Source organism: Pecten maximus, chromosome 4, assembly GCF_902652985.1.
Source record: "Pecten maximus chromosome 4, xPecMax1.1, whole genome shotgun sequence".
NCBI lineage: Eukaryota > Metazoa > Mollusca > Bivalvia > Pectinida > Pectinidae > Pecten > Pecten maximus.
The window spans coordinates 38956756-38981391 of record NC_047018.1 but is presented as its reverse complement, the minus strand read 5'-3'; the positions used below and the strand labels follow the sequence as shown (position 1 = coordinate 38981391).

Here is a 24636-nt window from a genome sequence, read left to right as displayed (position 1 = left end):
TACAAATCTGGAATCATCCTTTGAGCATTAACTGTCAAAGACAATTAAGTGGGTAGCAAGTTAATGACTTGAAAATATTTTCAACAACCAAATATAGATATTTAAACATATTAATGTAGCAAATATGTCCCTCTACAAATTTATAGCTAAAGGAGAAACAGATCAAGATTATGGAAGGCCGATGTCTAGTTTCAAACAAAAAAAATTAACTTTGTCTTCTGATATCAATATTAAAGAATAAATAAGAGATTTAAAAATCTGATAATGACAAACCTCTGAGTTATGTTTTGGCTTTAATCAGAAATGCCGACACCAAATGGCGTTGTTTTCTTTAAAGCCATATGGTGTCCAGTCTAGCTGACCTTCTCTCCTGGCACCACTTAACACATCCCTCACTACATCAGCCGAAACAATAAAGATCGGATTACAGGAATTCAGAAAAAATATTTTTCCCAAAGACACAAAGGATTATTTCTGTTTATTTCGTATAAGACTTCGTTGGTCATCATGTAACCCTGGAAAAACCAGAGGTCGTTTAAGATTTTTCATGACCCCTAAGTTACGAAATATTCTACGTTACACCATGTAATGAAGATTGAAAATTCTCCTTTTAGTTTTGATCCCAGACAATCTCTTGCTAATATGTGATTGAATTAAATGTTTAAGAAAAGAAAAATCCCCTTCTCAAAAATTTTGAAATAATGATGGCGATTTATTGCCTATAGAGAAATACAGACAATTCTGTATTTGAAACAACCCAGACTGGAAGCCTCAAAAGTGACCCTAAGAAAAGGTGGTCACTTAATTGAAAGAGGTGGTCTCATAACAGAGGTTGTTTCACAATAGAGGTAGTCTCCTTACAGAGGTGGTCTTATTATAGAGGTAATTGTATCTTAACAGATTTGCTCTTGACAAAAACAATTCTGTACTGGAAACAACCAAATCTGGAAGGCTCAAAAGTGATCCCTGAGAGAAGATGGTCACTTGACAGAGGTGGTCTCATAACAGAGGTACTGGTCTCATAACAGAGGTAGTTTCACAATAGAGGTATAGTCTCGTTAAAGAGGTGCAGATATCATAACAGAGGTACTGGTCTCATAACAGAGGTTGTTTCACAATAGAGGTATAGGTATCATAACAGAGGTACTGGTCTCTTAACAGTGTTGGTCTTGACAAGGTGGTCTCATTACAGAGGTGGTCTCTTATCAAAGGTGATCTCTTGAAAGCATTAATCTCTTAACATTAGTGAGCCCTTAAGAGTTGTTGTGATAAATAGTCTAATTGCTCTATGGGAATGAGAGAATTGCTGGCCACTTAAAAGACAGAATTTTGCTGAATGAGAGGTACTAACATTCTTGGTTTTGAGCAGATTTGACTGTATACATGTATCTTAAACCATGGATAAATGTATGAATATATTCACTCAATATAATTATATAGAGTGTACATATATGCTTCAGTGTGTCATTTATATACTGATGATATGAACACCGATACATATTCTCAGAGGAACATTCCGCAACATCAGATCTATCTGACATTCCCAAATGTCTCATATCGAATATCAATCAGATAAAACATCCTATAGTTCCCTGTATGTTATATGGAATATGTATGTAGCGTAACTGAAATGGCTTCATCTATGAATGACCAGATACTCCGGTTGGCTGAACACTTTTAAAGAATTAGGAGTCGAACATATAGGTTCGAATTCTGCTGTGCATGCATGTTAATGTTTTTAAAAATGTTATTATATTTTGGGCAGAATCATTGGAAAAAAACAGAGAAATGGAAGCATGGTATCTTAAATGTGTCTTCTGGGACAAATTAGGCTGGTTCGGAGATTAGAGATTCTGTAGTTTGATATCTCAGTTGGTGAAAAGTGGCCAGAGTTCAGACAGTTCATCGTAAGACTGACCCAAGGATGGACCATATGCCGGACCACAAATATACTATACACCTTGGTTTGTTTTCTATATATGCATGCATTTGACCAACCTAGAACCTAAATGCTAAATGCATTACGGTCACGTTGAGATTTGTTGTTTTTGTACATCAATTTTTTATCATCGTAAATTTGTTTATATCTGTTTTAACACTAGTACGCTTCTCAATTTCCCTGCTCAGTCATGTTGGAATATACATACTAAAAAGATAAGTAAACGGACGACTTGGATATACAAGAAGAGGAACAGCAGAAACTCAAGGGTTGAAAAGTTGAATCTCCTGGAAAATAATATTATCATTAACATATTGTGTATACTTCCCAGTTGAGAACCTGATGAGCTTAAGAGCTTTACTGTCCAAATATCCCTCTGACCAAAGGCTTGGAACGCTATGTAAACAAGAAACCAAAGATGTTCAAAAAATGCACCGACCTTGAACTTCTCAAACATCAACATGACCTGACCTTACACATCAAAATGGCGGTATATATATATATAATTACAATGTTTGTAAAATAAACCACTGAAATATCACTTGTGAATTCAGAATTTGACTGAAGAAGTTTGAGAAAATATTTTTTTGTAATGCTATCTGTAGAACAGACAAATGATGATCAGAAGGAAGAAGATTTCGTTGAAAGCTGAAAAATATATCAAACGACACATCAGAAATTAGCGTTTCTAGTGCATCTCCAAGTATATGTCGGACATTTCAATTCTAATTTAGTTTCCCATTTACTTTCTGCTGTAAGTTTGACATGTTAAGTTAAACTTGCACCCAGCACTAATGTTTTTCCTGATACTTGTCCGACATTTTAATTTCAAACAGAAAATTCCTTTTTAGAAAATGTTACGATATAAACTGACTTTTTTTTTATCAAAAAGGAAAGGTAGAAAAAAATGGATTCTGAGATAACTCTACATCTACTGACAAGCAGACGACAAGGTTAAAAATAAATTGTGGAAAAAGTACCGGTAGCATCATTCAAAGCTTGTAAAAGCTGACTTAACGCATTTGATAAGAAAGAAATGTATTACGCAGAGAATCAGTGACGTAGACATCTGTGACAAGATTTACTACATACGTCTTACTTAAGTTGTGGGTGTTCACCAGGTATTTTAGTCCAGGGAATTAACAGTTCTCAACCCACAATTCAACAGTTCCAATTTCTACATCTGTATTCTCAACCCACGATTCAACAGTTCTAACTTAATTCTCAGCCTGTATTTTAAACCCAGGATTCACCAGTTCCTATTTCTCAGTCTGTATTTTCAACCCACGATTCAACAGTTCCAACTTCTCAGCCTGTATTTTGAACCCACAATTAACAATTCCAAATTTTCTGTTCAATGGTCCAAGGCTTTGTCAATTTAATGGTAAAAAATTCAAACATTTTATATAAATCTCTATATATAAATCTGTTGTTTTGTTAAACCATGAAAATTTCATGTTCAAATATTTCTCTGAAAAGTTTTTTAGCAACTAATCTGGCTATAATTTAAGCGTCAAGTTTTTTATATAACTTTTTTGGGTCTTTTTTTAAAAAAATCAAATTGTCAAAAGAAAAACAAAATATATAAATATTGGAGAAATTTTCTTCTCTTGTATATACAACTGCTGAAATAATTTATCTTAATTTCATCAATTTCTTGCTTAAGCAGTCTGTCACAAATGTCAATCAATTTCTCATTGATATCAGATAATTTCATCAAGAGGATGAAAGAGTAGATGATGCGGAAGTCATTTTTGTGTCTTTGTCTGTCAACCGAATAACGACAAGTTTTATCACAAAATACTGATGTCATGAATGTGATAAAAATCAGGATTTTTTGGCCGGACATATTCTCCCTGTCATCAGAATGACTTAAATGTAAAAACAGATGTCTGTAGTCTATCCATAAGAACACACACCATCAGCCAAGGATGCTGACAATTTCGTGATAAAAATCATTGACGTTTATAGTCAGTTCTACAGATGTCTCAACTTTGACCAGCAAATCATCTCGACATTTTCATCGTTTGCGCAAGATTAGCGGATTAACTGCCCCATTTTTTAGGCAGTGTTATAGGAAAATAACATGTGCTGTCAACACTAGGGAATGGGGAATTTGGTGTAAACCAACCCTCGGAGGAGTCGCTCATTGTCGCAGAGGATAATCTCTGGTACTATCTCATAACTGGATGAAGAAAAACGTCAGCATCCCATGCATTATGTAAGGGTTTTCTGTACAAATTTCCATAGTTTTGAATTACAAAGCCTTGCTAAGATTACTTCTGTAATTACAAATTATCGCCATAAAAAAATAATCCAGAACAAACTCCCCATGTGTGAATCAATATTTATAGATAGATTACCTAAAGCCCGGCTGTGTGTGCCATTAAAAACATTATTCTTTTTCAAATGAAACTTTCAATATTTGAATAAAATTTTTTAAAATAAAATGAAATTAAAAAGAAGGTATCATAGAATATTCCTGAAATTAAACATCAATCAAAATGGCAAAAAAATGCAGTGAAATTTAAATCTCGCTAACTGTCAAATACCACTCAGATTTTGTCACATAACAAGAAATTCTACATCATTAAACTGAACAATGCTGCAGAATAAAGAAAAAAAAGATTCAGGGACTATTTCACAGTTCTGCCTGAAAAGTCTTTTTGAATGTATTTTTTGTATTATGATTTTTTAAAACGCCTCAATAATTGATTGGTTAGGGATATTGACGGAATCCTGGAGACCGTCTTTCGTCAACAGTGCGGTAGTGCAGAGATAATCTCAATGTGGAGTTTCTAATTGTTTTTTTGTATTCGTATTGTTTCCGTGTATTCCGTTGTTTCGTGCGGCCGATCTATCAGTGACAAAGAAGACGTCATTATTAACAAAGCCTTACGAGGATGGGTTTGAAGGATTATCCAAAACCTTTCCTCAAACTACCACTTACACATAGGGGTTACAAGGGAAGCCAGAAACTGGTACAGATCCCTAGTACCACACAGCTTGATAGGGGTCAATGAGGGTCACAGGGTCACAAGACCAATTACATGAGTGTGATGAAGATGCGCTGTGTGTGCCGCAACCCCAGGGAGAACTGATGTCACCAGACCCGGCTTGTTTTGAGTGTTGGTCAGCTGCCGCAATAATGATAATGAAGTTACTGGTTCTGATGAGTCTACGCCAAAAAGAGGCAGAATGATCCCGCTTATTCAGCCATTCTTACTCATAAATCTTCATTCAAATAACATTTTTTTCATCTGTACATCATAAAGACAAGTACAATATCGCACGTAAACATCTGATGTTTTTGTATCTCTATAATAAATAAAAATATATTTCTATAATTAGATTGGCCGAAATAACCTTCAGGCAGTAAATTCTTTCCTTTCCGACTAATATCCATCCTCGGATACTCCCAAGGGGGATAACTGATCACTATGATGGGGGACTGCATGCTGGTAATCGGCATAGGTCAGTTAATTACAAAAGTTTCGCCAAGGGAGACTACTTCTACATGCATAAAAATCCAATCAGCAATTTTTAAACAAACAACCAGCAGGGTGAAGAACCAATCTCTTTCAATACATCAGCAATTCTTTACTTCTGGTTTCCAATGAGACAAATGATACCCCCATCCCCCCCTCCCATCCTTCCTCCCTCTAATATCATGGATTATGACAGACAATGGTAGGCATTCGAGTAGGTTGTTACTCCATGCCATGTGAGACTTCGTAGGCTGATAGAGATCACCGTGGCAACTGTACATACTTCAGTGGCAGCACATCAGCCTTTTTTATTATGTCTAAATAAGGCCATTGTTGGAAGCTGTATATTCAGAGTAAAGAAGAATCTCGGATATTTGCCGCAGAATTGTTAAAAAAAATACGCGATCATCATACCATCAAAATCTTGATTGTATTCTTCAGATCTAAGATACAGTTTCAGCAATTCATGGTGCGTATCATGAACTCATGATGAAAAATATGATTTTCTCTTCTATATCGGAAACATAGGACACAATACAAGTTTACATTAATGCCAAAGGTTTACTGATTTGAAATATCATTTCTTTCATTCATCTGGATACAATTTCAGTTAATGAGCGTTGAAAACCCTCGTAACTTTCTCTAACGGAAAACACTTATTGTAGTCTCTTCTTTTAGACGGCATTCAATTTCACCTAAAGTTTCAAAAAAAACATCCCTGCCTTCTGATTAAAAGCCATTATTACTTCTCGCTGTTTAAGATCAGAAACGCTTCTAAAAGGCTGCAAATTAAAACGTGGTCGTCGATGATTAGGTAGTAAATGGTTGTAAATGAAATTGACAATACCAAGACCGTATGTGTGGATTGTTTCGTTTTAAGGTGTCAAATTGTTCTACTCATCCTGAAATGCTTTTCTGTACATATTAAAGTCGCACTGCAGCAAAGCAGTCAAGTTGTCTCTTTCTCACGTATTTTGTTTGTTAAAATAGAAAAGACAAATTAGAATGATAAGATTACTTATTGTAAATCTAGTTTTTTTTTATATTTAATCAAAATGTAGTTTAGCTATTGATCAAAAATGTCCACAGAAAATTGATCATTTCCCTTACATAGTAATTCTATTTTTTTTTTATTTCTCAAGATCTGTACTATAGTAAGCCAATTTACCATTTTGCATCCATTTTTTTACTGGTACATGTACATGTATTTGAAATAATTTTGTGAAAATTTGCTTCCTTTAAATCGCCAAGGTGAAAGATCAAAAAGATCTCAGTAACTTTAACAATTAACCATCAATCAAATCTGAAAAAATTGAACGTTTTCCTTCAAAATAAGTCATACACTGTACATATATTTGTACTGAAAACATTTCAAACATAAATCTTGCTTATTCATTAACTAACCTGTATCCCCACAAAACTTACATAAAATCAAATTATAAAACAGCTTCTCCATAAATCTTGCATACAAAAATAAGTTTTTCAAATAACTTCCTACAATGAAACTCTTTTTAATAAGTTTTATGGATATTGGTCTGTCATATTTCCTGAAGTCAGACAAATTTTAACGAAATTTTTATTGTGGATTAGAGATATTAATCTGGTATGCTGCAGTGGCTGGGTGAGAAATAAACAGAAACAATGAAGTGATTTTACTGCAACTGAAGGGGATAGCTAGTCGAGATTTGAAGGACCATTGTCTCACCCACTTAACCTTGATTCTAGGTCGCCTTGCAGAAGTGCACTACTTGAACAAAGTAATATTTAAAAAAAAAAAAAATGATCTGAAACAGGACCCATTACATATGACTAGAAGATTGATGACCACATATTGAATTACTGTATTAAAAGAAACTGTACTTTTTAAATTTATCCATTCAATCATCTCCATCGTTTTTCTTTGTTTTATTCCTGAATTATGCTCATGATGCATTGTGGTTTGTTGTGTAAAAGTGCACTCCATCACTTCTTCAAGTTGACAGCATCAGGTCTTTTGTTGGAAATTTAGCAAAAAAAGTGTAAAAAAAACATCAGGAATTTGTTTGATTGATGCAAAATTACCTACTAGCAAGGGTATGATTAAATTTCATCAAATATTCATAGTAGCGAAACTGTCTTCATCTACAAAGTGTTTTGTAGTATAGCCATATTTATTTGATCGATCAACATCACAATTTATGTCCACAAAAACAAGCTTCGATCATTTACACAACAGCTTCCATCCTCATTCCTGTGATATTAGTTACCAGAACACTTTTTAATTACATATACTTCAGGCTATGTCCATTCCAACATACCAATTTCAATGACGGATTTTGTAATATTGAAAATTTGAAAAAAATCGACAATAAAATGTTTCCTTGCATGTTCATGTCTTCTATTCTATGATAATTATGATGAATTCTTTCTCTTATTTTCTACAATAATTAGAAAATGATATATTTCTGATGACAGCGTTTATAACTAGAGAGATATATTGAGAATTTTTAGCACTGTTCCTTTCCTATCCTCGCTCATCAATCAACTCGACACAAACCATACCGTCTTGTCTCTCGATTATTAAATCTATAATCAATATCATGAACGATGTTGCACGGAACATTACCTAATGGAAAATAACAAAACCTTCCTTTCGTAGCAATATTATGTAAAGATGAAACTTATTAGTGCAATTATTTTGCTTCCTTCAAAACCACACCTGGTGCGGCCAATACTGAGGTAATGAAACTGTATATGTTTCCGGATAGCTTGTAGACAGTGGGATTATTACAATAGAAATGGCAATTCATATTAGTAAGGTTTCAGATTATCTAATCATAGGATCAACAAGGTTTCATATCAACAAGGTCCTAGATCAACAAAATGTCAGATTGAAATAGTGTCAGAATAATATAAGGTTTAAGATTAACAAAGGTCAGATTAACAAGGTGTCAGATTAACCAGGTATCATATTAACAAGGGTCGACAGATTAACAAGGTATCAGATTAACAAAGGTCATATTAGCAAAGGTCATATTAACAAAGTGTCATATTAACAAGGTGTCATATTAACAAAGGTCAGATTAACAAGGTATCATATTAACAAAGGTCATATTAACAAAGGTCATATAAACAAAGTGTCAGATTAACAAGGTGTCATATTAACAAAGGTCAGATTAACAAGGTATCAGATTAACAAAGGTCATATTAGCAAAGGTCATATTAACAAAGTGTCAGATTAACAAGGTATCAGATTAACAAAGTATCATATTAACAAAGTGTCATATTAACAAGGTATCAGATTAACAATGTATCAGATTAACAAGGTATCAGATTAACAAGGTATCAGATTAACAATGTATCAGATTAACAAGGTATCAGATTAACAAGGTATCAGATTAACAAGGTATCATATTAACAAAGTATCATATTAACAAAGTATCAGATTAACAAGGTATCAGATTAACAAAGTGTCAGATTAACAAAGTATCAGATTAACAAGGTATCAGATTAACAAGGTATCATATTAACAAGGTATCAGATTAACAAGGTATCATATTAACAAGGTATCATATTAACAAGGTATCATATTAACAAAGTATCATATTAACAAAGTATCATATTAACAAAGTGTCATATTAACAAGGTATCAGATTAACAAGGTATCAGATTAACAAGGTATCAGATTAACAAGGTATCAGATTAACAAGGTATCAGATTAAAGTATCAAAATAAACTACATTAAGGAGGTTTCAGATTAAGGACATGTCAGATTAAGGAGGTTTCAGATTAAGGAGGTTTCAGATTAAGGACGTGTCAGATTAAGGAGGTTTCATATGAAGGAGGTTTCAGATTAAGGAAGTGTCAGATTAAACCAAATTAATGAGTTTCCAAATTATACAGGCTTACTTATAAAAGAAGTCTCAAAGAAGTTTCCAAATACATAACCTCTCAGATAAAACCAAACTAGAGAGGTTCCATATTAAACAGGTTCCAGATAAAATAGGGTCCGAGTCAAAGATGTTAAAATTTGTTACAAGCCCTGAAATTTTTCAGCATTCTTCTGGATTGGATATCACATGTCTAAAGACCAAAATAAAACCCCTTATAGCATTCATATGATACATCAGTGTTTGTGTGCGACAACAACACCACATAACGGAATGCGACAACCTACAAGTGTATGTCTGCTGCATCAACACAAAACGGCTTCCAGAACCATAGGGAAAAAAATCCTTTTTACTGCTTATTCTGATAACATGATTACTGAAATCACAAATTAATCAAGATCTAGTTTCTAAAAACATTTAGGCTGGAAATATGGCGATACCAAACTAAAGATAAATCAAACTCCAAGTTAATAGGTTTTGGTTGGTAAAGTTGATCTGTCTCAAAAACAAAAGTTGATCTTCCGACAGTATCAACACATAATGTGAATTAAGAAAGTAGTGAATGTTTCTTAATTTACATTTTGTAAAAAATATGATTTACTGTTCCTACAAAGGACTACTCTTTAGAATTTAATTACACCATGACTCTGACCCTCGAGGAGGTCCGATATATTATAACAAATTGCTCTTATGATATTTGACAGTTACTCCCCTTGCATACTGTAGTAATTATTTTCTGTTGTTGTTGTTGTGTTTTTTAAAATCAAGAATGAGTTTTTATTACTTATTTTGTGCATTCTTGTTTACATTACAAATGGGTTGTCAATTAACTAGAAAATGTTTGTAAGATATAAAAGCCCCTGCTGTCACTTCACACCCTGAAACAAAGTTTGGTGAGGATTGGATCAGCAGTTCCTGAGATAAGCTTGTTACATTGCATTGGGACAGGATGGGACGGGATGGCGATGAAAAGGGGACGGGGAAGGATGGGGACGGGACAGGACGTGACGGGACATCAACGTTCCTTAAGTCAAAGAAATTCCTTAACTTCAAGTTTTCCAAAGGAAAGAATTATTGGATTTAAAAAAAAGACCTCTTAGTTAAGGAACCTTCTTTAATTATGTAATGATTTCCTAATGGAAATTTGAAGGTAAGGAATTCCCTTCAATTAAGCTAAGTTAAGGGGCCATGTTACATAGATCGCTATTACTTTATTTCACCTTAAATTTTAGATTCGTGCAGTCTCTATCTCCAACAGTCTGGGTCCCTCAGTGTAAACTTAGATTAAGTTTGATCTTAGCATAAGATTGGAATTCTTCGCAGTAGCGAGATATCAATGTGAGGAAATGTTATCTTTCCCCTACCAGAACAATATTTTTGTCTAATTTTAAATCAGCAAAAAGTCAAGCATTGAAAGGTCATTCTTATCATTGAATTTCAAAATATTACAACAGAAGTCACTCCTGTGAATGGTTCACTTTCTAAAGAAGCAAAATAAATTTCAATCCTTCTTTATGCTAGAAGACTCATGGCTACACATGTTCCCAATAATCCAGAATTTCAGCATTACATATCTAGAATCGGCTCCAGATTCACAACAGCCACTACGACTACTGTACCCCTGAACAAATGTGACAAGAAAATATATGGCCGAGTCTTATTGGTGGCCCTCCCAACCTCCCTCTACATTCAATTATTAAAATATGGCAGATTACATTTTTCTTGATAAATCTTATCCCAGAATGTTTTGAATCTAAGACAAGCACAAATCATATATGGTGCCATATGTTCTATGAAACTTACAAATCTTGTATCACATATGACTCTGTGAAGAGAAATCGCAATGCCTTCTATATTTCCCTCATATTTCATTGAGGAATCTGACAAGATCCGACCTTATCTCTATATACATAGCCATAACGGAGCATTCTAGAGCGTTTGTTTTATATAAACAACCGTTCAGTATCTCAAGAACCAATACATTTACGAGTAGGGAGCAAAACACTTTTGACTTTGTAAACAATTTGATGGGCTGCAAAATTCACTGCCATAAATTTTGTTTAGATCTTGAACTAAGGTCATTTCTGTTGAAATCAGTCGGAGATATAGAAGTTATGTATACCGGATTTGATCAAATAAATTCTGTAAGGATTCATCTGCATTTTTCTGACCACTAACCTGAGGTTTAGTTGAGGTTAAAGATTAGTGTAGCCTCCCAAGGGGTGTGTGTGGGATTTCTACCTTGTATTTTCTTATACAAATATTTGGGATACTGGTGGATTAATCAGGTTATGGTAATGTATTACTGAAATCAGAAAGTCCGGATGTGGGTTGATCACAGGACAAGGATAAAGGACTTATTAGTATCAATTATCACTAAACTGTAATATACATGCATGGGCTTAATATTACCAGACATGGGCTTATTACCAGGCATGGGCTTAATATTACCAGACATGGGCTTATTACCAAACATGGGCTTATTAACAGGCTTAGGCTTATTACCAGACATTGGCTTATTACCAGACATGGGCTTATTATCAGACATGGGCTTATTGTCTGGTATGGGCTTATTATACCAGACATGGGCTTATTACCAGACATGGGCTTATTAACAGGCATAGGCTTATTACCAGATATAGGCTTATTACCAGGCATGGGCTTAATCCCAGACATGGACTTATTACCAGACATGGACTTATTACCAGACATGGACTTATTATCAGACATGGACTTATTACCAGACATGGACTTCTTACCAGACATGGACTTATTATCAGACATGGACTTATTACCAAACATGGACTTATCACCAGACATGGACTTATTGCCACCAGACATAGGCTTATTACCAGGCATGGGCTTATTACCAGATATGAGTTTATTACCAGACATGGACTTATTCTGGTAAATAAGGTAAAAATGATAACAAGGAATAGAATTGATATTGAAGGGTATGAATACAAGTTGGAGTTGTGTATCAAGAGTCTTGGAAAGCACCAGTTGTCAGGTGGTGTAGTGGTAAACACATTCGGCTTTCACTAAGACAGCCGGGATATGATATTATTGGGTCACCTTCCCAACCACATCGTTTTTGGTTTTCATCAATTAAAATATCTGGAAATCTGATATTGGGTCACCTTCCCAACCACATTGTTTTCGGTTTATCCAGTTTTGTGTCAACATTTTCGGTTTTCACCAATTAAGATATCTGGGTATCTGATGTGATTTGGTAACCTTTCAACCCATATTGTTTTCACCTTATTTCCTCGAAAAGTAAACCCATATCTTACAGGTCAACTGTAGAAGTTACAAACCATTTCATATACTGTCTGGGATAAGACATTTTTTTGACTCCAGCTAAATAACAATGAGTATTAATTGAATTACGGGATTTGGTTTTTCGCATTTTTTTTTGTAGAGTCAATTTCATAATTTCAACAAAATAATATAACCTTTTTGCTTTGAAGTTCAGGTACTTTCAAGCTTTATTTTTTCACACATAGAATATTTTTTGTATCACATTAATTTTGACTTGAATTCAAGCATTCATTTAACTGTGGGTTCCTTAAAAATCTTTCGTTTTATTTTTTAGATTCACCGTAATTTGACATTTAAAATCCATCATGTACCCAAGAGCATGGTCCACAGGGACTTAAAACACGTTTGAGCACTGTTGATCTCCTGACCAGCTAAAATCAATCTAAGCCTGAATTTAGAACAAAGAACTTAAATACACAACATCAAATCTTCAGAGATTTTAAAGGAAAATAAGTGCTAGTTGCTACAATTCTGTATATTGAAAATGTCAAAATATATATCTGTGAAATCAATAAGGAGAATGAAAACAGGCAGACAATGGCTACGGTGGACCGTAGTCCCTTCCTCAAAATAGATGATTATACCCAATGGCCTTCACAAGATGGCACTTGTAGGTCAAGTGGTTAAGGAGGTATGTTCGAGGATGTAAAACTTTCCACAAAATAGAGGCAGAAGTTGAATTGAAAAAAAAAAAAAAAATGCTGAAAATTGAAAACAATATATGAACAAAGAGATAAATTGTTGTGATATTTCATGCAAAAATAAAAAGAGATTGAGTACTTACGACGATAGGTGGTCGTGATATTGACCGGACCTGTAATCAAAGTCGGAGGTGTTGGGGTCGGGTATGTCATCTGGGTCCAACTGACCGGTCACTAAACAGAAAATAAAACCTTATTAATGATCGATACAAGCAAATTTGGTTGAGCTGATCGGAAAAAACTCATAAATTAAAGCAGGATGAAAATAAAGAAATAATGATAAGAACAAAAATGAAATTTGTGTGAATTAATTGTTAGTTGTTAAGTTTGTGTAGAGTAATTATGAGTTGTTTGATTGATACTGAGTTAGATGTCAGTTTAGATAAGGTGTAATTTTTTATAAATCTATTTACACATGTACTTTAGTTTCGCCAAAAACCTCCAATATATTATATATCATCTAAAATCTTTTACAAAAACTAATGACGTAAAACCTCAAAGAATGCTTTATTCAAAACTAATGTTTCAACTCTGGTTAAGTACAAAGACAAAAAAAAAGTTGGAGAAAATTAAAATTGTCTGGCATCGTGACAACAGGAAATCCTGAACTTTTGGATGACAATTTAACTAACTAAGAAGGCTATAATGATAATGTCAAGCCATTTCCCTTCATTACAATGTCACATGTCAGTGTTAAATATTCAGGGAGGGCCTAGTCAATGTCTCCATGGTGATAGTCCTAGTCAAATGTAGCTTTATTTCCACTGATGAATTCAGACAACTGGACAGATGGCTATTAGCAGTCAAAATTTTTTGGTCATTTTTATGCAACTTTCCCTGATGTGTGAGACAAAAGCGTTTGGATGGCCATCAAAGTTGTCATTTCTGAGGTATGTAAATGTTCTGTTCAGCATGATGGTGATTGAGCCGGACAACAATGGACTATCAAACTAAATCCTGTCCCCAACCAACACTTTGGCTGTGAACTTTTTTATATATTTTCGGCAATTCATCATTGCTGTGTGTAATTATTTCAAAATGTTAACAAGAAATAATTGATCTGGTAAAAAGAGATGACTTCTACGATTTTTTTATGCTGAAAATCCGACCTGCTCAAGGGCAAAAGAAGATAAAAACTGCTTCTCCTTTAAGTATGGGCAAGATGGTGGCCTCTGCGTTCTATCATGAACTGTATGATCATTTCAAAATAAAAACCAAATTATGCCAAAGCCTTTAATAGCAGGAATAAAGATTTATGAACATAAAATTATCCCCCTGTTGGCCAAACTGAGAAGTAAATTATGAGTTCTTTAACTTTTCTCACCAATTCTATGATTAATGCTCAGAAACCCAACCCTGGACACCATAGCCACCATGATAGCCTGGGCTCAAATGGACGGCTATATGTTACACCAAGTTTATACCCACTAATGATTAAAGTAAACTAATTATATTCTGAAGAATGGCCCAGTTCATCATTCTATCATTTTGAAGTGCATAGAAAGTTATAAAAATTAGGCCCGTTGAAGGCATGAGTCACCGATATCGATTGTTTGTTAGCTCCTGTTGTGTTTTGTCGGCACAGAGTGCGAGTCGTGGATTCTGTAAACCGAAACGACATTATCCCAGACCTGATCTGCCCCAGTGTGACATATCGACCAATCACATCACTCGACCTATAACCTTTACAGAACTGACCTCAAGCATGACCAGGGCTTGACCAGATTCCTGGTTATTTACAGTTCAGTATGAGAAATGTCAGCAGAAATTTTGCTTCCTCTAATGACAGATCGTTTTGCTATGTTTAATAGTTTTATGATTAAATCCCAGAATATGAGAAATATTGCAGATTCTCATTTGTTTCCTAGGTAACCTCAAACACATTTGTTCTGAAATATCCAACATGGTTTTGGACACAGTGTCTGCCTTCATTTAAAATTCATGGTTTTATTCGATACCAAATGTTTCCAAGATAATTCTGTGTACATTTCATCTTCCACTGACACTGACACGGCATTGTTTACAAGAGTCTGATAAACATCAAACTCGAACTCATTTATAACTGATCAAACTCCAATCAAAAATAAGAAGAGCTCTATCAAAGGGAGACAACTTTGGTTTAATAATCCTTTAACACTTTCTCTCTCTATATATATATACATAAATACCATCGGGGCCCTACTTAATGACCTAAACAATGTCCCCGTGGAAATGTAAAGTCCTGATCGATGATCACATGACTGCCCTTTGACCTTCAAGTGTCTTACATTTGACGTCACATGACCTGGCTATGACTAACAGAATGCGTTGCCCCTTGTTGTGAGGTAGTGAATTACGGCATTATTATCGAGAGGTGACGGATTAGTCTGGGTAGGTTTGTGACAGAGATTGGTGAAACAGTGGATATATTGATCGGGGTCCTAATAATAACGCTGTTAATACCAATAAATCCCTTTGAAACAATAAGAGTAGAAACCAAAACTCTTTGCCTTTTGTTGTAAAACATAATGTTATTAGTAGTTGAGTTGGCCACCGGATATTCTTGACCTTTCAGAAACTTCATTACCTAAGTATCAACCTATAACTCTAGCGCCGATTAGAGTGCAAGGCAGTAAAATATATCCTGCAACGCTTTTCTAATTCCCGATTTTATTAACATTTTTTTAGATGTTCTTCTTGCAGACATACGTTTATGAGTGAGAAACTCACATTACATACCAATCTAACACATTTCAATAATATGCTATATTGTAGTTAATTAAATCTGTCAATATTTGACAATTTGAGCTCACAAAAAATATGTACAATAACAGTAAGTGAATTTTACTGCTCTTTAGTCACAAAATACTAAAAACAATTGAATTGTAAAGTCCACATCAAAAGACCTGTATCCAGTATAGCAATTTTCCCCTTTGTTTTAAACCCAGGTTAACAGTTATTTTCAGTTACCTCCCCTGAATATTTCAAATTTGCTTTAGTGTCATTAATGTAGATATTCCGTGCACCATCTAAATATATCATCAATGCATTTCACTGTATGTAAAATTGTTTATAAGTACATCTCTTATCATTAAACTTTTCTGAAAAAAATGTACAATAAATTTTAAAGGTAGCATGCAGCCTTAAATCACTGAAAGTTTGATTCTGTAACTTTTAAGATGTTTTAAACACCTTGGACTTATAAACACCTTCCCATACAGCAGGTTCAAATTTTATACAAGATTCCACAGGGAAAAAACTTTAACAAATTTCTATAAATCATGCATTTTTCGGAACAAAAAAAAATAGTATTGCAGAAGGCATGGATTCAATTTCCAGCTTTAAAATTTAACAGCTTTCAGTGAATGGGGAGGGGGAAGGATGTGGGCCCTATTTCACTTCTTTATAGCCTGAAAATACATTAAAATGGATTCCCAGTATGTGACAAGTCGTCTAAAGTACACATCCGATGTTGTACACAACCACCGACCTCCAATGGCTGCACTGCTACCCATCTCACAAATATCCCTTGATATTTATAATCCCAAAGCCTTCCTAATTGGACTGAAATTTATGACGGGGGACAGGGATTAGATATTGTAATTCAAAATGAACATAAAATTATGCAAGAATTAGATTGAAAATGATGGAAGTCATTCTTAATATGTTTCAAAATATTGTGATAATTACGTCCAATTAGCCAGCGGTGACAGTAATGGTTTAAAAGAACATAAAAAAAGGTTTTTTATTTTTTTTTTCTGTTGAATTATTTTCCAATGTGATGTCTTGTTAACTTCTAACAAGGGTTTCTGGCAAAAAACTACAAGTGATATCGGATACATGCAGCTGGCTATCTGGAAAATGGTTTTATATTACTGAACCAGCCAAATTAAAGTAGAGTTTCGTTACCTGCACTCCAACAGTCGAAAAAACTATACCATCAGCCTTTCTACACGGTCTTTTGAAAATGGTTGCCCTACTTATGAAATTTGCATGTAGTCCTCACTAATTATTTATTTCTTTTTTCAAATTCTTTCTTCCATGGCACAAGATTCATCGAAAGATGAAGCAATAACAACATCCATCTAGCTTTTTGTTTTCATGCTTTTTTTAAAAGAACTCTGAATATGAACGACAAAAACAAAAACAAAATTGTTTGTTCCAATATCTTTTGATATCAAAAGCAATGGAGACATATCAAACTGATTTCAAAAACATCTATTTTTTAGACAGAGGTGATGTTTTTCAAGACTTCCTCTATGTCTTCGTCTACGTCTGGAGCTTAAACAAGGCCACTTAAGGCCACCAAATTTGCCGCTGGGTGCCACCTAACTAACAACTCCCAGAAAATTGTCACTGTCGGTGGCAGTACCTGTCAGCTGCAAATAAACGTAGGACAGACAAAAACCGTCTCTCAGACATTCTCAGAATAAAAGTCTGCTGTTTAAGAATCTTCAATTGCCTAAGCTTTGTAAGCTGATTCTCCAGATCTCAAGGAGAACGTCAGTTTCAGAAGTTACCAAAACCTGCTGATATGTATAGGTTCGGATATTTAAAAGCAGACTGAATTCACGAAACATAGCTTGCAACTTAATTATAACAAAATGGATTTTTAGATTTATTGAATCAAACCAGTGATGTTGTATATATACATAGACATACGAAACAGTGATCAAATTTTAACCAATGTTTAAAAGCCAATATGCAAGTATTAAAACTACCATCTGAAACATTAAACACACCATATACTACATTTTTCAGAATGTATCACTTTTGTAGACTATTTTCTGAAATATACTTAAGCATTGATGTCATTTTTTTTTAGTTTCATCAGGGTATGAAACAAATTTTGTTTGCAAACTGTATGAATCCGCGTAGCCATAATTGACATCAACGCTTATAATCAATTTTTGAAAATGATTTTCTAATTTAAGACATGTTTTATGTACAATTTTACTGGTTTTAAATGGGATTCTTTTTCTCAAATCAATACGCAACGTCAATTGTCGTATTGTGACATCACATTTTTCGCGCCATTCTCGGAATTTCTTTCATAGAAGAATGAAAAGAATTTTTCGACCAATCACATTTGAGTATTTACCATGAAAACAAAGAAAAATTAATGATATCACTTTGTATATCACTTTTGGTTTAAAAATATGCCATGAAAATGACAAAAAGGAGTGGGGGCAAGTTTTTACAACTTAGCTAGCCTGATCTCAATACCTAAGATAGAGAAACTTTGTCCACAGATTTATTAGAGCATTCAATAATAAAAGCTGTAAAGATTCATTTGGGATCACAGAAGGCAAGTGAAAAAATCTAACTTTGGAACATGAATGCATTGGTATAAATCGTTGTTTTATTGATAGAGGAACTCCGCAATTGTCCCTTTCCATTAGAGGCCACAGTTATAACTACCGCATGTTGAGGAGCTCGAGGACTTGATGAACCAGAGACCTTTTCAGGGATACTATAGCACCTTAATAGGGCCCTAAAATTAACAACAGTGGCCACAGCTCCAACCCACTCAAGGACACTACTGCCCAGAAAAATGAGCATGGCAACACTCACAATTCAGGAGTAGAATTGGATTGAGAACATCCAGAACTCCTAATAAAAAGCTATTTCAGAACGTAATAAAAAATGGTCTTTTCCCCCCACAACATCGACAGCAATGCCACAAATTCCTCTTTATCTACCGATACTAATACAATTTGTCTACAGGAATCCAATATATACAACCAAACCCAATACCATCATCAATTTATCATGTCATTATTAGAGAAATTGTAACCTAGCACATCACGCTTTTTATTATTGGCGAAACTATAACATAGTGCATCATGGTTTTTATCACAAGACACAGCCAATGGATGGGCAGTCAGCTGAAGTAATCTATTGTGGAGTAATTAAGATTCACTTGAATGAAAAACAGAATTGATCATGTTATCTTCCAGGTTGTAGGCAATGTTTTACATGAAACTAATGAATTTTTTTTATACCATGTTTAACCCAGAAGAAATTTGTCAACACTTACACTATTTTTTGCGACACATTACTACCAGTTTGAACAAAACTGACCAATAAGTAGCTCTTCAAAAATCAAAAGCTTCTAAGCTTTAGATCCTGCTTCGGCTGATGCCAATTTCCTCATCTTAATTATGAATCAGAGGTCATGTTTTGCAATAAGAGTACTTGTATTCCAAGTGCACGCATATAAATTAACAATCAGAATGTATACCTACAGCCTATAGCCAACAGGATCTACCAATATCATATACCCGCTACATCACTAATACAACAAAATAATAATTCAAATGAAAAGAAACTTATCAAAACACATCTCCACAACAGAATTTTGTAAAATTAAAAGAAAAAATTTGCATCATTTCAAATTTGTTGTGTTGCTTAAATTTACTTACTCAATACTGCCAATCTCTGGAGGACATCACTTTTCCTTGACCCTTTTGATCTCACCATCATTATGATGAAAATTCTCTTACAATTTCATCAGAACACCCATAAAAGTCTACAAGCTGCACTACAGCCTTATCTTGCTCTTCTTCTTAGATAAGAAGGTAAAAACCTCATAAACAGAATTCCACTATAAAGTTGTGTAAATAAAAATTGGAATTCATCGCTGGTCTGCCAATTAACTACAGCTTTAGAGAGACCAAAACACCCCTTCATTTAATCAAATATATCTCAAAATAATTAATGTAATAAAAACACAGGGCTATTTATTCAAATGAATAATTTTCTGCAGAGATTAATTTTTTTTATCTTAGATTCAAAAGCACACAGAATTGATCTTCTTCTGATCTCCATGAACCCATTTGACTTTAGGGCTGGGTAGTTAATGAATGTAACCTCTATAAAGCCTACCAAGGAGGAGACAGAGGGGTGGGGTATTTGTCTCATTGGCAGATGATAGCCAATCAAATAGCTGGCAGGTGCTTTGACCATTGACTCCCACTATCCTGTACTGTACTTGTAGGCTATCAGAGGCTCAGCCACCACAGGACATAAAGTTTGAGGGCAAGCCTTGTTTTTGCTTACCATCCTTTTATGTCCTAAGGGCGAGCCTTGTTTTTGTTTACTATCCTAAGGTCATGTTTGAGGGCAAGCAAGTCTGTTTACAGTCTTGAAATCATTTTTGACGTCAAGCCTTGTTTGTTTACAGTCTTGAAATCATGTTTGACATCATGTTTGACATCAAGCCTTGTTTGCTTACTGTCTTGAAATCATGTTTGATGTCAAGCCTTGTTTGTTTACTGTTGAAATCATTAATGACATCAAGCCTTGTTTGTTTACTGTTGAAATCATATTTGACATCATGTTTGACGTCAAGCCTTGTTTGCTTACTGTCTTGAAATCATGTTTGATGTCAAGCCTTGTTTGTTTACTGTTGAAATTATGTTTGAGATCCAGCCTTGTTTGTTTACTGTTGAAATCATATTTGACGTCAAGCCTTGTTTGTTTACTGTTGAAATCATATTTGACGTCAAGCCTTGTTTGTTTACTGTTGAAATCATATTTGACGTCAAGCCTTGTTTGTTTACTGTTGAAATCATGTTTGACATCAAGCCTTGTTTGTTTACTGTTGAAATCATATTTGACATCAAGCCTTGTTTGTTTAATGTTGAAATCATGTTTGACATCAAGCCTTGTTTGTTTACTGTTGAAATCATATTTGACGTCAAGCCTTGTTTGTTTAGTGTTGAAATCATGTTTGACATCAAGCCTTGTTTGTTTACTGTTGAAATCATGTTTGACATCAAGCCTTGTTTGTTTACTGTTGAAATCATATTTGATGTCAAGCCTTGTTTGTTTACTGTTGAAATCATGTTTGACGTCAAGCCTTGTTTGTTTACTGTTGAAATCATGTGACATCAAGCCTTGTTTGTTTACTGTTGAAATCATGTTTGACATCATGTTTGACATCAAGCCTTGTTTGCTTACTGTTGAAATCATGTTTGACGTCAAGCCTTGTTTGTTTACTGTTGAAATCATGTTTGATGTCAAGCCTTGTTTGTTTACTGTTGAAATCGTGTTTGACATCAAGACTTGTTTGTTTACTGTTGAAATCGTGTTTGACATCAAGACTTGTTTGTTTACTGTTGAAATCATGTTTGACATCTGAAGCCTCATGTGTTTACTGTCTTGACATCATGCCTTTAATTTTAATGTTCTTGCATGAACTTTGAGAGTATGGCATGTCTGTTTTACTTTGAGGGTGACCTTCTTTTTTGATAACCATCCCATCAACTTTAAGGGCAAGTGTTACTCTAGTTTGACTGTCCTTAAAGTTTATTGTCCTGATATAAACTTTGTCAGCCTTAATTATTTTTGTTTATCATCCTAACTTACTGTCCTACTGAAGAAATAACAGGATTGTTACCTACAAACACCTGTCCTCCTGATTGGCTTGGCCTTTTTTTATACCTAGTACACCTGTCCTCCTGATTGGCTTGGCCTTTTTTCCTAAGTTCCTGTCACCTTTATATCTAATCGTTAGACCTGACCACTACTTCTATAATTGATTATCACTGTTCCCTTTCACTCAGTGAAGGAGGTAAATAGCTCTGATGATATAAATTAAGTTCCTGTGACCTAAAAATTCCACTCTTGAACAAATTGAGTACCATAAGTTCCTCATACTCAACAAAAGCAGATAAAACCATAGACTTGCTATGGGCTTCCTGTCCGAACTATAGGGTAATAGTCTGGCTGACCTTGTCTGACCTTAGATAGATGCCCTCTCACACTTGTGTGGGATAACTTAGCACCCAATGAGCCAGATAAGGGAACAATAAAAACAGACAATATGAGCCTTGTTAGCAGTCTTCACTAGGGGTTTTATCATCCCCTGGGCAGCCATAACATATAATGAGACACCAGGTGCTTCAGTTGTTAACCTCTGAGGAACAAACACAACAGCCTAGTCAATTTGAGGTAAGATTTGTACAAGAAGAAAAAACCGATATGATTGCCCAGAAAATTTTAGAGTACAAGACAAAACCAAAATCAAGGAGCAGGTAAGATTCATATCACAAAGAGCAGACGACACATGTAAATATGGGGCAATATAAGGGATGAGATGAGAACTGGAGAGACAACACATGTAAATATGGGGCAATATAAGGGATGAGAACTGGAGGAATGATTGGGTAAACACTGAAACAGACATTCTAAAATTATGTAAAGGTTCAAGGATTATAATTTTTGCCAATTTTTACGAAAGTACATAACTGCAAAAAATAGTGACCGTGAAAATAAAATCAAAGACAGAAAATTATTGTCTATTTCATAAAAGTCATGAAAATGACAATTTTTGCTTAAAACATCCAAAACAATGCAAAAGTTTGATTTATTGAGAAAAAGTTTTAACTGATATACAATGCACTTAAGGGAAAGATAGCACGCATTATTGGGGGATCAGGCATTGTGCAATGACATAGAAAGTTTCAGAATTGGATGACATCCCTTATACACATGCGGCAACTGTAGTTAAACGATTTTGAATAACCAGTGCAAAACAGGATGTTCATGAAATGAAATAAACATTTTTTTGTATTTCAACAAATTTTGAGTGAGTTTGTCTGTGTCTTGATTGTCTGAGATAATGCTTCATAGAATAGGTGTAGCCTCGTAACTGCAGTACATGTATTAGCTACTTAATGGTCTTAGCCTGAATGCCACCCATCATTTATTACTTTCTTCACCATTCGGATTATGTAATCACATCAATATACACCAACACTGAGAAGGTTTTCTTTTGTCATCAACATCTTACTGTATTTCACACGTTAAACATTTTTGGACAGTGAAATTTCACCGTCCATAATTACAAGCAGCCGTCCTCCCCTTTCCCTTTGAGATAACCCAAAATCTATACAGACATGACAGGTTGTGCGTAATGTTTCCCGCCATGTCACAATTTTATAGCTCCTCCTTTACACTTTGTATTTTTGCGTATGAATACCTTACCGTGTTTATCGCACACTTTGTATTTTTGCGTATGAATACCTTACCGTGTTTATCGCACACTTCGTATTTTTGCGTATGAATACCTTACCGTGTTTATCGCAGGATATAGTTCCTACAAACAGTTCATTCGGACAGTTCTTACACATTTATTTATTTATTTATTTATTTATTTTATTTATTTATTTAGCACATGGGATACTTCAGCATATTGATATACATATTGTGTAATTGTCATTACAAATATTAGCCGAGGATGGTGGAACTTGGTTTTTAAGAGATTTTAAGCCATCGTCTGCTATCAATAGGGTGGTATACTGTGCAACTGTCAAGTTATCATAACATTGACCATGTGTATGTACAAAAGAGATTGAACCCTTCCCTTCCAACTATTTGATTTATATTACATGTACTTTTACCACAATAAGTCATTGATCATAATATTAACGTCAATCAGTGACCTCCGCGCTTTGATTCCTATTATTTACTCCTACGTTTTTCCATTCTCCAGTAATACATTGTCGTTTCTGTATGAAACATCTGCAACAAGCCCCAATATAAAACAACAAGTAATTAGCTTCTTTGTAATTATTCATCACTAATTGTCCAACTGTAGTCTTCGACATTCTTCAGCTTAAATGTGCATTTTACTTTTTCAACCATTTTGTTTCAAATCTAATTAAACATTCATTGCTCACAAAAGCAACAGAATGAACTCAGTCCGACTGCATACCGTTTCTTGTATAAAAGGACTTTAACACTTGTCCAAACTAGCCTCTCATTCATCTTAATTTTCCCATCAATTTTGCCAGTATTTTGCACCTTTAACTACCCACAGTTAATGACAATAAAGCGGGAGACAAATTCTTTAAAGTTCCGTTAGCTTAGCCTTTTTTTTAGTCGGAAAATTTTCAAAATATAAATTCACAAATTTTCCACTTATATGAACCGTTCTCATTCAAGCACAAAATATTCTAAATCTGTCGTATCTATGTACATGAATATTTCATTCAGAAATATTTGAATTCATCTGGGAAGATATTGGTGTAGTTTTTGCGGTTCAATAGAATTTTTAAGCTAACTATACTGAAATGACTTTACAGGTCGTGTGAGAAGAACGGTATGAAGTCCATCTGTTCCTCCATCAGGATTCGGAGGTGTGGCTACGGCAGTGACACCTAGTGGCAGATTTGGTGCAACAATTGTCACCATACACACACCACTTGCACACTACAGCATCGTCCGAATCCCTGCACTAATCTACGACAATCAAATCTCCCTCAGAGTGCGTAATAACTAAGGATGACCTCATCCCTGTTCCAGTAGGAGATTAGCGGAGCTAGTAGAGG

General features: G+C 34.5%; 1 protein-coding gene across 1 annotated transcript in view; it reads right to left on the bottom strand.

Annotated features, from left to right (window-relative positions):
- The window catches only part of LOC117326047 (inactive tyrosine-protein kinase transmembrane receptor ROR1-like), a 224569-nt gene that overhangs the window by 107060 nt on the left and 92873 nt on the right, over positions 1-24636 (bottom strand). Inside the window, 1 exon segment of the mRNA XM_033882638.1 lies at positions 13402-13492. Coding sequence (XP_033738529.1) covers positions 13402-13492 — 91 coding nt within the window.